The 15,573-nt window shown below is 35.5% G+C and overlaps 1 protein-coding gene across 3 annotated transcripts in view; it reads right to left on the reverse strand.

Moving 5' to 3' along the window:
• Nucleotides 1–1,078: 1,078 nt before the first annotated feature.
• CHM (CHM Rab escort protein) overlaps nucleotides 1,079–15,573 on the reverse strand; it is a 215,684-nt gene continuing 201,189 nt past the window's right edge. For all 3 annotated transcript variants that reach the window (XM_037004815.2, XM_037004812.2, XM_037004811.2), the window contains 3 exons: nucleotides 14,042–14,140; nucleotides 8,680–8,840; nucleotides 1,079–2,905 (listed from right to left, as the gene is read on the reverse strand). In XM_037004815.2, coding sequence (XP_036860710.1) covers nucleotides 2,714–2,905; nucleotides 8,680–8,840; nucleotides 14,042–14,140 — 452 coding nt within the window. In that variant the 3' untranslated portion in view covers nucleotides 1,079–2,713. The remainder of the gene's footprint in view (nucleotides 2,906–8,679; nucleotides 8,841–14,041; nucleotides 14,141–15,573) is intronic.

A 15,573-nucleotide genomic window follows, 5' to 3' on the forward strand; every position in this document is an offset into this window, starting at 1 on the left:
TACTATAGAAAAATATATGTTTGTTTATATATATATTTTTCTGGGCAGGCACACCAACCAAAAATACAGTAGCAACATAGGGTCAGTAATTGGTTTTCATATTCATCACTAAACTGAATGGTATCATTTTTGGTTAGTAAGAAGCATGCGTAATTAAACATTTTAAACACATGAATCAAAATTCTTTATTAACATTTTTCAATTTTTTTAGATTAGCTATTGAAATTTCTGCATCATGTACAACATATTAATTTTACTCATATTACTTCAGGCTTAGGTTTTACAACAAAACCAAAAAGTCTTTTTCTCTTTTAACTTAAAACTATGAAAAAAATATTTGCTGTATTAAGATAGCTGAAAAGAAAGCTCTTAGAATAATTTCTATGACATTTTGAGGCAATAGGAAATATACAAAGGTCTCCAACACAACTTTTTAACAGTTATAATATAATATCTTAACCATCACTAATCATTTTCAGGAGCTTTTAAATACTCAAGACAGATTATGATGGTGGCTAATGGATGAAATAGGGTACAATATGGGTTGGGCCATGACACCACAGACGATCTCCTTCATTGTTCTATAATATATAGCTGCAGTAAAGCTATCAGAATTTTCCTAGTTATTCTGGGCCTACCCTGACTTACTGTTTATATAAATATGCATACTGCATTCAAGAGCCCTCAACTCTAAAAGTAACAAACTACAGTATCTTAATTGGTACAACCTACTGCAATTGTATTCAGACTCAATACTCTTATAAAGTGGAATCTTTATATTGCTGGTATTGAGTGGGCAGGGCCAATACCTGGTGCTTATAAGTATGCATTGTGCATTTAGGCCATGCCATGGTCGGATTTCAGGAAACAAGATTTGACTTAAGCAAAGATCTGAATCCATACAACAAAGATTATAATGTGACTCTACTGTCCCTGATTTGTATAACATTATAAAAGGGGAAGAAAGGGAAACAAGGGACTTAAAGGATGGGGAAGAGGTTGCACAATGACCAGAGGGGTTAGGATTAGCCTGGGAGGTTGGGAAGATTTTCCTTTTATCTGGATTGAGCTATATCTCGGAGGGGGGGGGGGGGGCGGTTGGAAAGGTGAGGCAAGAGCTACATTCCTTGGATCTAGTTCCCATGAGCTTGTGGCCTGACAGATTTCTCAAATTGGGAGAGGTCAGAAGCCTTCAACAGCTGAAGCTTCTAAGAACCGTGTACTGTCTATTGTAGCCATGGCTCTCTGATTGGCAATATAGGCCAGACTGTACAACTTTTTACATATTTATTAAAATAAGGTGTTAAGTTCAAACCATTGCTCAAAAAAGTAAACCATCAAAGATTGGCATTTGGTAAAATTTTAATATAGTCATTGTCCCTGTAACTAGATTTGCTACTTATGTACAGCCCTAACATTTTTATGTTAAGCATATACTGGAGTTTACCAGTTCTCATACTCTACTCTGAGTCCTTGGTGGTTTCAGGTTTTCCTACCAAAAGAGGAATTAAGAGGAATTAATGAAGAATTAAGAGTGCTCTCCTTAAAATTCAAAACCACAATTCCACATGTTACTATGTTTACTGGCCTGTAAGACCACGAAATTAATACTGATTTAGTATTACAAATACATTTTAACTTTCTTTTAAAATTTAATGTAACAAAAACAGGGTGATCTATTATGTTGGGGGAGTTGACAGCAAGCACTTACTTGCTGCTAGAGATTTCTGATATTCACCCTCAAGACCATGGAAAAATTCTGAAACAATTTTTCTTCCAGAAAAACCATTCTAAGGATGGCACTGCATTTATCTTTAAAATCATTCTCATACAATAGGCAGGGTACTACTATTTCTACCTTACATATGGAGAAACTGAGGCCTAGGAATTAAACAATTTGCCTAATATCATCAGTACCATAGCTAGGACTAAATTAGGTTTACAGACATTTAGGGTAGTGCTCCAGTTACTAGACTAGACAGAATTTCCAAATACTGATGAGTCTTTCTAAATCTTCCCATTTCTTCAGTGTTGAATTTTCCTAGTGTATAAATGATGGATGTACAAATATCACTACTAACATTAAGAACACTGAGTAATGGACTCATGATTTGCTTGTAAAAATGTCTACTTTAATATTAGTATTTTCAACACTTCCAAGATAGAAAATAAAACAAACCTCTATTGCAAACATAGATTTCTACATAGATCATATTTTAGTTTTTCTTAACTGCATTTACATATGCTTTTATAATTTATGTCATGACATGCCTACCCATAAAGAAAATATAATTCAAATAATCAAAGGAAATATGTGAGCAGATTCTGAAGATGTGGCTTTCAAACAAAGATCCAAAGTGGCAAGCAACAGCTGTCCAATACCACAGAATTATTAACAATGCACAGGATCACTTTCATATCCACAGCTAACTTCCTGGGAATCAATCCATTTATTATAATTTTTAATCTGCTAATTCCACAGGTGTGGTATCTTAAAGCAGGCAAGTCAATGTGCTTTACAAGTGTTTTGTGTTTTTGGAATGTCCTCTTTAAGGAAAATCCCCTTTTGGATTTCTATGACCTGTTTCTCTTGGCAATTCTGCATGTCAAATAGCTGCTATTTTCTAACATTTTTCGAACAGTTCTTCCATCAAGAAGACTCTGAGGCCAGGAAGAATTTCCAAAGTGGAGTATCCTGTTTGGTATATATCCATTATTCAGAGGGCATCTGTGGATTTCCCAGGTTTGCATTTTCCTTGGGAGTCTTGGAGTTGGCCTTGGGTATGACACTGGATTCTGAAGCTTCTGGTTGCAAACTATCTCCATCAAGGATAATGTCTTCAGGATTAGGTGGAGGTGGACAGAAGTCTTCATTGGGACAGATTTTCTGGAAAAGTGTTTCAGCCTGGCCAGGGAACAGAAAGACACAATAGTTTTTGGACATTAGCTTAAAGCATATAGGCATTCCAGCACTGCTTAAAAAAAATGGAAGGATTACCCTTAAACATTTAAGTTATAGAAATTTATCCAGTATACATGACCTTGTAAAGCTCTGCTTTCAGAATTTTACAACTTTATTCCCTAATTCCAAAGATGCACTCAGGTCCACCCTTACAGTATATCAGTACCTGACTGGATTCTTTAGCAAGTGTTCAGATAGTTGAGACATTGAGGATATTCATTCCACATGTAAATACAACTGCGCTTAGCATTCTTTATATAATTTCCTATAAAGCCTGTTTGTGCTATCTGTACAGTCTAATTCAGCATATAATAACTATAATAAGTCATTGTTCCAATCAAGAAAATTCTTCATTGCTTGCTCATCTATTTGCTTTCGTGGTATAATTTTCCTCCACCCTGGGCTTTAAGGAATAAAGCACAGTGTTTAAGATCATGAACTCTGAACAGCCATGCACAACTGCTGGCTCTGCCACTTAGCAGCAATGCAATTTGGGAGATGGTTATGTAACTTCTGAGTCTTGTTTTTCCTTGTCTGTAAAATGACAGACTAAGCCTTTACATATGGTAGTTGTTATCACTGTTACTAATAACAACGTAAGTTAAAATGTCAAGATTTAAGAGAATAAGAAAGTAAATGTGATCTTTTAACAACAACAAATACACACACACACACACAGTCAATGTGGCAAGGAGCATTGCTGTTCTATTCTAAAAATATTCCTATTTCTATTTAGATGATTACAGCTCATTATTAGATAAGGGTTCCTGCCATGATAGGAAGAGTTCTATCCTACCAGTAAAAGAAAGTTATTAAAGGGTTTTAAGATCTACACTTGTTTTAAAGGCTCTGATGTCTTTCTGTACCACCTTGACCCTTCTTGCCAATGTACAGACAAGATCATTCACTAGGCTGGAAGTTGATAACTGTGGCCCACAGGCCAAATACACGCTTCTGCCTATTTTCGTAAATAAAATTTTCTTGGAACACAGATACCTATTTGTTTATCTAGTGTCTACGGCTGCTTCTGCACTGTGATGGCAGAGCCGAGTAGCTGCAAGAGAGCATATGGGCTGCAACATCCAAACAGTTCTTTCTGGCCATCTACAGCTGGTAGACTCCTGCATCAGGTGGTTAAAACTGATAATCTGGTTTCAGAGTGGGTGGAGGGATAGTACACAGAACATTTTGAGCTTTTATTGGAGTGAAGGAAGGGACAGAGAGAGAAAAATCGCTTCTTTCCTCTTGCGTACAGTGTATTTTTGGACATGACACTTTACTATGAATATTTTGAAACTAAATATTTGAGACACCTGAGCTGCTCCCTACCCTGGGAACCCACTATCTTTGCTAAAGACAGAGCCTCTAGGAGTAGGAAGACTGAGGTTAGACAGTGCCTCTATCTCACACTTCACTTCCTCTAATGGTCCTTTTGTGTTTTCTCTCTATAGGACTTCTCCATTCCCATCACTTTCTGCGTGCAACCAATCATCAAATCCCATGAATTTCATCTCCTAGTTCTTGACTCCATCTGCTCCCTCTCTACAGACACAGCCCAGGCACACACCATCTTTCTCCTAGACAACTGCAACATTTCACAACTGGACTGGACACCTTGCCTCTAGGAGTCCCCCATGTAATCCTTCTCCATGCTGCCCTCAGAGGGGTCTATGGAAAATGAAATTCTGTTCATGTCACTTTCTGGCTTAAAACTCTTAAGTGACTGCCCATTTCTAACACGATTAAAGTCCAAGATCCCTATTGTGGCATACAAAACCCTTCAGGCCTACGTTCTCTGGTTTTATCATTTAGTTAACCCCATCTCCACCTCTTAGACATTTTGCTTCACTAATACCTGTTCATTTATACTTTCCTAAAAACACTATAATGTTTCTATCCTGGCCTGGTGGGAATGCTGTAACACCTGAAATGTTTTGATTCGATTGTCTTCCATTTGGATCGGGAAAGGCTACTTATATTTTATAGCCTTCTCTGTAAGGTTCTCTGACTCCTAGATAGAGCTAATGGCTCTTCTATATACTTCCGGACTTTGAATATTATTCTATTGTTGCATAGACCACACTGCACTGTCATTTGTTTACATGTTTCTCTCCTTTACTAGACACTGATTCATTCAGGAATAAGAAGGACCTTGTTTTAGTCAACTTTGGATCCTTGGTACCTGGCATAGAATAGAATCTCTCTCTCTCTCTCTCTCTCTCTCTCTCTCTCTCTCTCTCTCTCTCTCTATATATATATATATATATATATATATATATATATATATATATATATTTAATGAATGGAATAACTTTAAAACTGTATGTTGTACAAATGTTGAATATAATACTAATTATTATTTTTGACACTTTTACTTCTCTTCTAGTTCCTCTGTGTCTCAGACCTTGTCTCCCTTCTGTCATGTCCCAGCAGAATAGATTTTCCCCTGAACCCCAGTCCCTGTGGCTGGATCCCACTCTGTCTTCATATATTCCCATCAGGAGCAATCTGTCTCCTAAGACTGCCAACCAATTGCAGGCTGCCACCCTATCCCCCTTTGTGCTCTACCTCTTTGTAGAGCAAGTACCTTCAGCCCATCTGCCACTTGCTCTTGCTAATGTTGATTTCCTCCAACCAAACTCCAGCCTTTCCCACATCTCTCTAACTGCTGGAATTTTTTAGGGTCAACTGCCATGTTCTAGAAGGTCTATCTAATGCTTCTTGTTCTGCTGCATTTCATTGGTCAACTGAGTCCCAGTTCTAAGAACTGCCATAAAGAGGTTAGTTCAGAGTAAATATCAATTTTTAGTACTCCTTGTCCTTTTTAAGCCAGATTTCATTTAAAGGCTAAAAAGAGTCTTATGTGGTTCAAAGAATTAAAGAATGCTAACTGTGACTTGCTTTCCTTGTATTGGGAAGTACAGAAAAGACAAGCCCAGTTATTTAGGATAGTTCTATGTTTATTTAATATACATATACACAAAAATAAATAAATATTTTGCCAACCTAGTAATTTAACATATTGAATGCACTCCATCATTGGTAAGATGCAAGTAGCATAGCACACTAGATGGGTTGTATAAACAACCCAGTGCTTGGAGTTGCATAGACTTAAGGTTAAATTTCGCTCACAAACTTACCAGGCATTTGACCTTTGGGCAAGTTATTTAGCCCCTTTGGGCCTTAGGTTCCTTATCTGTAAAATGGGGATGTCACAAAAATTTGCCTCATAGGGTTGCTGTGCAGACCAAGTTTAAGATAATATATAATGAGATACTTAGGATAGTGTCTGGCAAACATAAAATGCTCAATGAATGGCAGCTTCAGAAAATACACCTAAGATTGTGCTCTCCCTCAAAGGTTTAAGAACGTGAAAGATACTGCAATACATAAGAACTAGATAGTCCACATGGCCTAGACAGCTAGACTTCAACTTACAAATTCTGTACCGAAAGTCCTAAGTGAGTTTCTAATCTGTTCACAAAAACAATGCTGTCAACAGTGGTTAGGTTGCCAGCCCACATCAGTCAATTTAACCCATTTTATACCTGTAGTATAATACAAAGAGTACACTAACATTAAAACATTCTTGTTCCTGTGTGGTGGCAGCTTGTAGGGGATGGGGGTTCCCAAAGGAGGAGTGAGTTTTCAATGTCTTGGGAGTAGGGGACTATCCATAAGTCTGTTTATCGTATGTGTAGGTAAATGAGATACTACCTATACTAAGAAGAGAGACACCATATATCAGTTTCAGAAAAAAAATGAAGTAACAAACTACAAAAACTAGCAAGTCATAGAAAGCATCCCACTCTTCCTATGCTCACGTCATTGTGGTGATAATAGGGAATGTCCTGGTATGCTCCTACACAAAACTTTTAACATGCAAATATTAAACACAAACTGCTGCATATTTTCAGCATGCCTTCAAATCATAAACAATTTCATATGAACACATGGGAGACAGGTCTACATTATTCAACATCTATACATTTGCAAATAAAAGGAGCAGATGCAAACTTGCTCAACTGGTAAAATGAAGCATTTTATTTGTTCAAAAAAATCTGCAGGTGCTTATGTTTTCTACACAGCCAAAACCTAGGTGATGTTCTGAGAGCCTTTATAGACAATTTGGAGAATAGAAGTCATCAGTTAGTGACTGGGCTGAATATAGGATGATATACTGGAATTAGGACACAGTTTATCTGCATGAACTGGCTATTTGTAAATATTATTGATGCCCTTTAAAGTAAGAATTTTAATATTTCTTGCCAAACTGACATTGGGGTAAAAGCTATATAACAAGCTTAAAACTACTTATATGTAATAGCATATAATAATTAATGCCCAAAGTAGCATTATCACTGTTTTCTACTGTGCTAACTCGTGAAGCCTATCTTCTTGGGAGCAAATTACCTTGTAAAATTATCCTTTGATTATCATCTCGTTTGCAGTTTAGCTCCCACAGCACTTTTATAAAAGCCCTTACTTAAAAGGCCTTCCTTTTTGGTTAAAAAAACATGGAATTTCCCTCAGGAATAATAATGACCTAAGTTACCTGGCTGAAAGCCTGTTGGCAATTTCTGCATGGAAAAACTGGAACACTGTAATGAAAATGACTTGGTCATTTTAAGCCATAAGTGTAGATCTTGAACCACTCTGGGCTCCTAGTAAACAGTATAAATGATGGATGAGAGCTGTGACTTCCTGCTTTTGTTTGTTATAACTGGCCGAACATGATTATCCAGTATCACCATGAGACTCTGAAGTTGAGAAACAAGAATTTGGTAAAAACTGTAAATGTATGGGTCATGACTTTCCTGCTATAAGTAAAAATTAGATTAAAGGCTCAATGAGGCCATTCACTCCATAAGATCTCTGCCACTAGTGGAAATGAAACTTCCATTCTGTGATCTTAAAACAGTATTAAATTATCTTTACTGGTTCAACAGACAGATATGCCAACTGTATCTGTGAAAAGTTTAGACTTGTGCCTCAAAAAATGGTATTTTCTGCTCTTCTCTTCCTGGCATGTGCAGAGAAGTGTATTTGTATATGCATATGACTCTTCAGCTGAATGGACTCATGGGTCACTTTTGGCAGCTGGTGTCGGCCTGCACTAAACCTCTTCCACCCGGCTTAACATACTCCTCAGCAGCTATAAGAGTAGCTCTTGGGACACTGGCTTGTGTCAAAACATTAAAGGAATTATGTTAATTGTGAAAAACTAAGGTCCATGTTCTTTTCTAAGATAAGAAAATGCCTTAAGACCATTTTAAAATTACTTTTTGTATGCTTTGCTAGTTATACTCCTTTTGAAATGACCCAGGTTATCAGAGAAAAAAATTTGTGTATTTCAAATATACCGATAGGCCAATGGTTGAAATGAGAAGCAATGTTTCTTTAGAAAACTGGTATTATAAATTCCTTTTTTGGAGTATGTATTTCTAACATCTTCCATCCTTATTCCCACCACAGAACTCATACATGACCTCTTGTAATTCATCACTACATTCAAAAACGTGAAAAATCCTGGTAAATTTAAAGTATATTAAGGTAGCTTTGTCTTTTATAGAAAAAATCTTAGGGGCAAATTTTAGAAATAGTATTAAATGAGAGACACTCTTCTAGTCTCTTTTCCCACCTCCCAGAGGAAAAACTAATTCACTTTCCCTACCACACCAAGTTAGCACAAAATCAAGAGACACCAACAGCCTTACCTGTTTGACTGCATTATCATTTCCTAAACCACAGTCTGGGCCAGAGCAGACATAAACATTGGATGGTAAATCATTATAAGCGTTCCTGCTGACATCTGAAGAATCTCTCATATTGAAGTAAAGAGCCCACAGAAGTCTTGGCTTTTCAACTTCTTCAATTTCTAAATGTAGACATAAATTTTAGTTACATCTAAAGCACAATATGCCTGCCAATTATTACAATATGTAGCCAATTACTAACAAAGCCACGACCATATACTATAGTCAGAGCTTCGTATGTAAACAATAGCAAATGTGTATTCACATACCCTAACACACGTGATACTTCAAGATTTTCAAAATTAAGAAATTTAGATTTCAAATTTGATTCTTGGAATTATTCTTATAATTAGTAAGTTATGTACTTTTAACTCCAATCGTGTTCCCTTGGATTTCTATTAATTCTGTTCACCAGTATCAAAGTATTTATGATCACATTCGTCCTTAAATGATGCCTACGAAGTGTGAAGATAACATAAATTGACGTTCTTATATTTCACATGGACAAACCAGCTTGAAAAATTATATAGTACATCAGTAACACATACAGGATTATGAGATGTCTGGAACAGACAAATCTAGAGAGATAAGATTAGTGGTCACCTATGGCTGGAGGGATTTGGGGGTTAAGAGGGGGATGAGTGCTAATGGGTATGAGGTTTCTATTTGGAGGGATGGAAATATTCTAAAGTTGACTATGGTGATGTTTGAACAATTCTGTGAATATATTGAAAAATACCAAATGCTACTATTTAAATAGGTTAATTGTATGGTACATGAATTACATCTCAATAACTATTATTAAAAAATAGTACCTATAGGACTAAAACTTTGATATCTTGATTCACTCACACTTTGTCCTAGTGGATTACAAAAGTAATGACAACCAATAAACAAATAACAAAAGTAAGGTTGTGAGACTGTAAGTCGTTTTTAGCACACACACTCTCCCTCACTTAACAGCAAGCACCTATTATGCATGCTAGGCACTGGGCTAGTAGCTGGGGCTACACAGATGAAGTAGAAGTAGTCCTTACTCTCTGGCTTTTTTAAGTTCCCTAATACAGGGTCTAGAACACAACAGACACTCAATGATTAATTTCTGAATTGATTTTATTCCTGTTTTCAGGTATAATCCAAGTATGATGTGCTTACTAAAAGGTCCGACCTTATTAATCTCAATACCTAAAAGCTTATTCCTTGTCATTTTAGTTATTTCTATGCCTCTCTGCTTTAGAAATGTTGTATTTTCTTCTGTTGAAAACAAAATATTGCTGTTATTATTGCGTACAGCATTTTCTTTAGTCTGAATATGAACAAAAATTCAAATTCTGTGCAATGGTAACAATGGATGTGCATGAAGATTACCCAAGACCATGAGGTACTTTGTAAAGAAAATCCTAGAGGTGTAATTATCTAGGTAATTAACTCTTATTGCTAAATTGGTGATCAATGTAGAGAATTTCTCAGCTAACTGCAGTATTCAGTTAACAAGAATGCCCCATTCCCCTCTTTGGGATAAAGAGAACTTTACTATATTTAACTTATATCTCTACTATAAAAATACCAAATGTTATTTTTCTAATTCATCCTGAATAGACCATAATTATCAGTGTGATAGGATGTCAAAACTCTGAATGGAAGAAGTGATCCCTTAAGATGCCTCCTTCTCATGCTAAGATCTATGGGTCTAAGGTTATCACTAGCCTCATGTAAGCACACAATAGGAGGCAAAACCTATTACCGACAAAATAAAGGAGCATACAGAACTCATATTTCACTGCTAAAACCATACGGTCCTAGTAAATTTATTGGTGAGTTTAGTTTCAGTATATCTTACAGGAAGATAATTAAATATACTGCCTGTGATTTGTGACACCAGACTCTAGAAGCACTGCAGAAAAGTGGGCTAAGGTTTGGAAATACTTTAATATTGTGCAGTCTATTTCTAAGTATACATTAAGAGAGCTTATCCTGTATTTGATGAAGGTTCCAGCTCAAAGGAGAGCTTTCACTCAATAAAAATTGGGGAAAATGAATAATCCAATAGGTTATAGGAAGGAACTTTCAGAGAGGTTGAAGCTTTGAAAAGAAACCATGAGGAAGATGAAAAGTTGACATAGGCTGAAGATAAATGCTCTAGATACAAGGGAGTTATTAGGCTTTGACCTTAAAACATTTAATTGCTTCATCTTTCTTTGAGGTCAGCTGGAAGGGAGCGAGATAGCTGGAAAAATAACATGCAGTTGCAAAGTGCACAACTGTCAAAAAAATATTAAGGTTGCCTAGGTCTGGCTAAAAATACATGACTTGGCCAGAAGTAGAACTGGTGTTCTGAATTAGCTCATTTCATTCAATTACAAAGTGTGAAGGACTAAGCCAGTAATTGGTCATTTAGAATTAAGATCTTGGGCAAATTAAACTGGGTAAGTACAGAATAAGGTAGGCAACAGAAAATCAACAATGGCACATCAAATAAAAGCAACAAATAGTCTGTAGTTGCATGCCATGTTTAGGAAGAGAATAAACTATTTTGTATTTTAGTAGCATAGCATAGCGTTAAAACCAGGAGAAAAGGTAACTGTCAGAGCTGTGACCTAGTCTGGATACAACTAACACGAGAAGGAATTAAAGCATTTGACTTCTCAGTCTAACAATTACTTAACACCTTTACCAGCCTCCAACTTCAAAAGATGCCTATAAAGAGATTTTCTGATTTTAGGCAGTGCTGTTTTTTTTGAGGTAGGAAATGAATGAGATGGAACGAGGTAACTCCACATGCCACACACAATGGAAGGAAAAAGAGAAAGAAGATAGTGCAGTAATGATACTATATGGTAGACATTTCAAGATTCAGTACTAATAAAATTCTTGCTTCAATTGGTATCAAAAAATCTCAATTTCTTGGGTAAAATAAGAAACCAAGGGTTGAATTCTACCAGTGAGACTAAAACATAATGCTTACTCAGTGCTTTTAAGGATATTCTGGAGTCTGGAATGATTTTAATGCACATACATGAGGAGCCATCACCTATTTTTCTCACTTGCAGAATCAGGTTCATTAAGCACAAAACATCTGAAATTTCTTTGGATTAGATTAGGAAGTAGGGAAGGGATTAGAGATCTTTAATATTCTTCAAGGGGTTTAGGAGGTGGGTCTCTTGGAAGTATTAGTACAACTGCTTCTTGAAACAGAGTATATGTTTGTTAAGAACTCTAGCTGATACCTTAAATGTGAAAAAGTTAGAAGGAGAGACTCAAGGGGATACTTCATAACCCTACTGGAATTCTTAGATAAACTGGCAAACAAGTACTGTATTTGAGAAGGAAACATTATCTTTTACAATAAACAAACTTCCTTGGAAGGTGACCAGGCTTTCACAAGGGCTTATGAAGCACAGCACTACACAGAATGTAGAGCTCAAAAGGAAAACAAGCTCAAATAATGTTATTCTTTAGACACACATTTTAAAACAAAACATTACAATGCTCTAAAATATAAGGTTTCATATCACTGTCAAAAAGTTAAAACAATAATAAAAGTTATTAATCTGTGAAAACAGGGCTTTTGCTACAGAAAAGAACGTGTTTTAATGTATTAAAAGTTCATATTGCTCATGTTCCTTCTTCCTCATTTAGGCAGGAAAATGAATTGAGTTCTCTTCTCCAGGTGACTTTGCCTCTTTGACCTGCCACGGCCCAGTGCTCACTTTATCTGGTGATTCATTTTCAATAACTCCAACAGTATTTGTTCTGACATTTTAATTAAAATATGACCACTACCTCATCCTGATGATAAAAAGGCCTATGTGTCAGTGAAAACTAGCTTTTCAGTGCCTCAGTGCACCTGAGGACCCCTCTGAGCACAGTTCTTACTTAAGAATTTCACTCAGGTTCTAAACAATACATCATTTCAAAATGGGATCACTTTAACCATTAAGATTAATGTTTAAAAATATAAAATGGCTAGAGGATGCTAAGTAATGAACATGTAATTTCCTCAGCTTGACTTTTTAAAAAATAAAATGAAATTCATTTAAAAATAGCAATAATACAAGAATCAAATTTGGTGTATTATTTGGGACCATCACACAGTGAAATTACAGTAGAAAATAATGACAAATTTCAGAAATAAAGAAGGAATTCACTTTTATAGCCAATTAAAGGCAAGGACAAAATTATGATTCTATTTTAGGTTTAGGAATATTATCATGTACCTTTGCAATCAAAATTTTAACAATCTAAATATTTATATGAAACTTTCCAATGAAGAAAATGTAAATATGAAACAATTTAAATTCCAAACTAAAGCAAATTTTCAGATTGCAAGATTTTATTCAGGCAGCTCAAAAAGAAACTAATTATTCTGATACCAGCTACAGAGAAGGGAACGGTTTGTTTTCTTATGTAAATACAAATGCCCCTCTACGCACTATGTCTGTATTAAGAAAACCAATAAGACACATACGGGATAAACTAAAAGGAAATATAATACGTATGGGTAAATAAATGGTTGCCTGAACAAACATATAACATCCAAAGAAAATGAAGCTATATCAGTCAATGAGGAAACTGGCCATGATTCAAGAGGACATGCAAATCTTATAATGAAAATCACCCTCACTTCATGTAAATGAAGATCAATTTGGCTTTTTTTGATCACTTACACACAAAACACACTACAATTTGCTCTATTCACAGCTATAAGAGCAACCCTATACTGTGGGAAGTTTAAAACTTTGTGGTTGAGAAGCATTTTTCCACCATGAGTAAATAGAATAATGGCATATCTATTTTGGGAGCTAAATATTTATCACATCACCAGAATACTATGTATTAAAAGGCAATTACTAGTTAGGAAAGATTTCTACATTTGTCAATTAATATTTTAATTTTCACTCAGTTGAACTAACATTTTTTTTCATAAATGAAGATAACTTTTTCGTATAAAGGAATATAGGCTCTTTGTGTAACTGTAAAATAAAAAATATATTTAAAAAATTAAAAATTGTACATAACCCCACCAAAATTGAGAGATTTCCTGGCAGTCTTTTTTTATGCACGTATGTATGCATATAAATGTACATTTTCACACTTAGTTATATATGTTATGGGTGAGATGTGTATTTTTCCTTTATCATTACAGGGTAAATATTTTCCCACTTTTAGGAAGAGAATGTGCTCAATTATCCTAGTAAAACATGTATGCGCTGTTGTTGACTACATCATATCTCAGTTTGGATGCAGAAACTTCCCAGGTATCTAAGAGGAGTAAAGTGCTTACATTACCTTTCCATCATGAATCACTGATTATTGTTCTTACCTATCTCCGTTTCGGTATATGGAGCAAACAATTTCTGCACAACTGGTTCTAAATCTTCTCTTGCTGTTTTAGAAGATGTACAAGTCAAATGAACCAAATCTGTTTAAAAAGAATAATACTTTTGAGTTCCTGCACTATGCACTAACATGCAAGAGCCTAAGCTGGTGCCATGGAGAATACAGAGCTGAGAAAGTCATGGATCCTGCCTTCAAGGAGTTTATAATCTAGTGGTTGGGGGGAGGGACACGTAAAAACCGTTAATAATACACTATGTGTGTTAACTAAATACCTAAATTAGGTGTTAAATAATAACTGAGAGAGAGCACACTAAGACCCAAGAAGAAGTAGCAGTTGATGGTTCATTTTGAAAAACTAGCAGAGCAGAAAAACTTAGGAAATCATTTATTCATAGAAAGACCTTAAATTATAACATTCCCAAAGAGGGTGCGTAAAGGATTGCTAGGCAAAACTGTGTAAAAAAGACTGAAAGTAGAATATTTATTTACCTACAGGACACACTTCATAGTCTCCTGACAGAAGAATCCACTTATCTGAACTTTACTGATAAATTAATAACATGATTTATTCATTTTAGGGCTCTCCACCTTTGGGGGGAACACTGTTGGCTTAGTTTCAATCATACATATGCTTGAAAGTTCATAAAATAGCAAAAGTTACAGCAGTTTATAATACTTTCAGGAATTCCAAATAATTTTTCTTTTGCATTTACAGATCATGGGAACGGGATCTTAGAGAATATCTGGGTTAGAGACTGTCATGCACAAAAAAGGCCTTTCATACAAGTGAAGTATGGCAGCCTAATGCATTTAGAATTGCTAAAGGCTTGCACACAAAGTTAAAGGAAGAAAGAAAAGTTCTATACTGAAAATAACTAAAGAGATCACTCCATGGGAGAAATTCTTATGGTCCTGTAAAGGACTAAGGCAGAACAGAATAATGACAGATCGTATGTTAGAGAACAGTAGAGGTACTGAGAAATTCCTTCCCCTAAAACACCAAAAGGAAAGTACACCCACTTCTTTTCTGGAAATTTACTTCAGACTCCTAGACCTTTTTTTTTAAGCCCCATGAAGATAGTACAAAGTTTATCATGGAAGCTAATACCAGAATATTCTCATTAGTGAAATTCATTCTACATTCAATTACTCTAAAATATGTTGAAGCACAAATTGAGGGGTGGGGCTCTTAAAACATGTGAACTAAAATCAAATTGTGTAGTTTCTTTTTTTCCAGGTCCACCGAAGACAGTGATATTCTAAGAAGGTTCCTGTTTTACTAGAGACTAGTAAAAGATCTACCTTATTTAAGCAACGTTTCTACATGAAGGTAATAGTGATTCTCATTGGTTCTGGTATATCGTACGATGTATGGTACTAATTATTCCAAAAGGTGTAATAACCTACACAAAAAAATTATTCCTAATTAATTTAAATGTTTCAAAGCCTTGTTTGCTGGGAAGGGAGCTCAAACTTCCAAGATAACTGCTGAATTCAACAGGATATATAAGTACA

This window comes from Manis javanica, chromosome X, assembly GCF_040802235.1.
Source record: "Manis javanica isolate MJ-LG chromosome X, MJ_LKY, whole genome shotgun sequence".
NCBI lineage: Eukaryota > Metazoa > Chordata > Mammalia > Pholidota > Manidae > Manis > Manis javanica.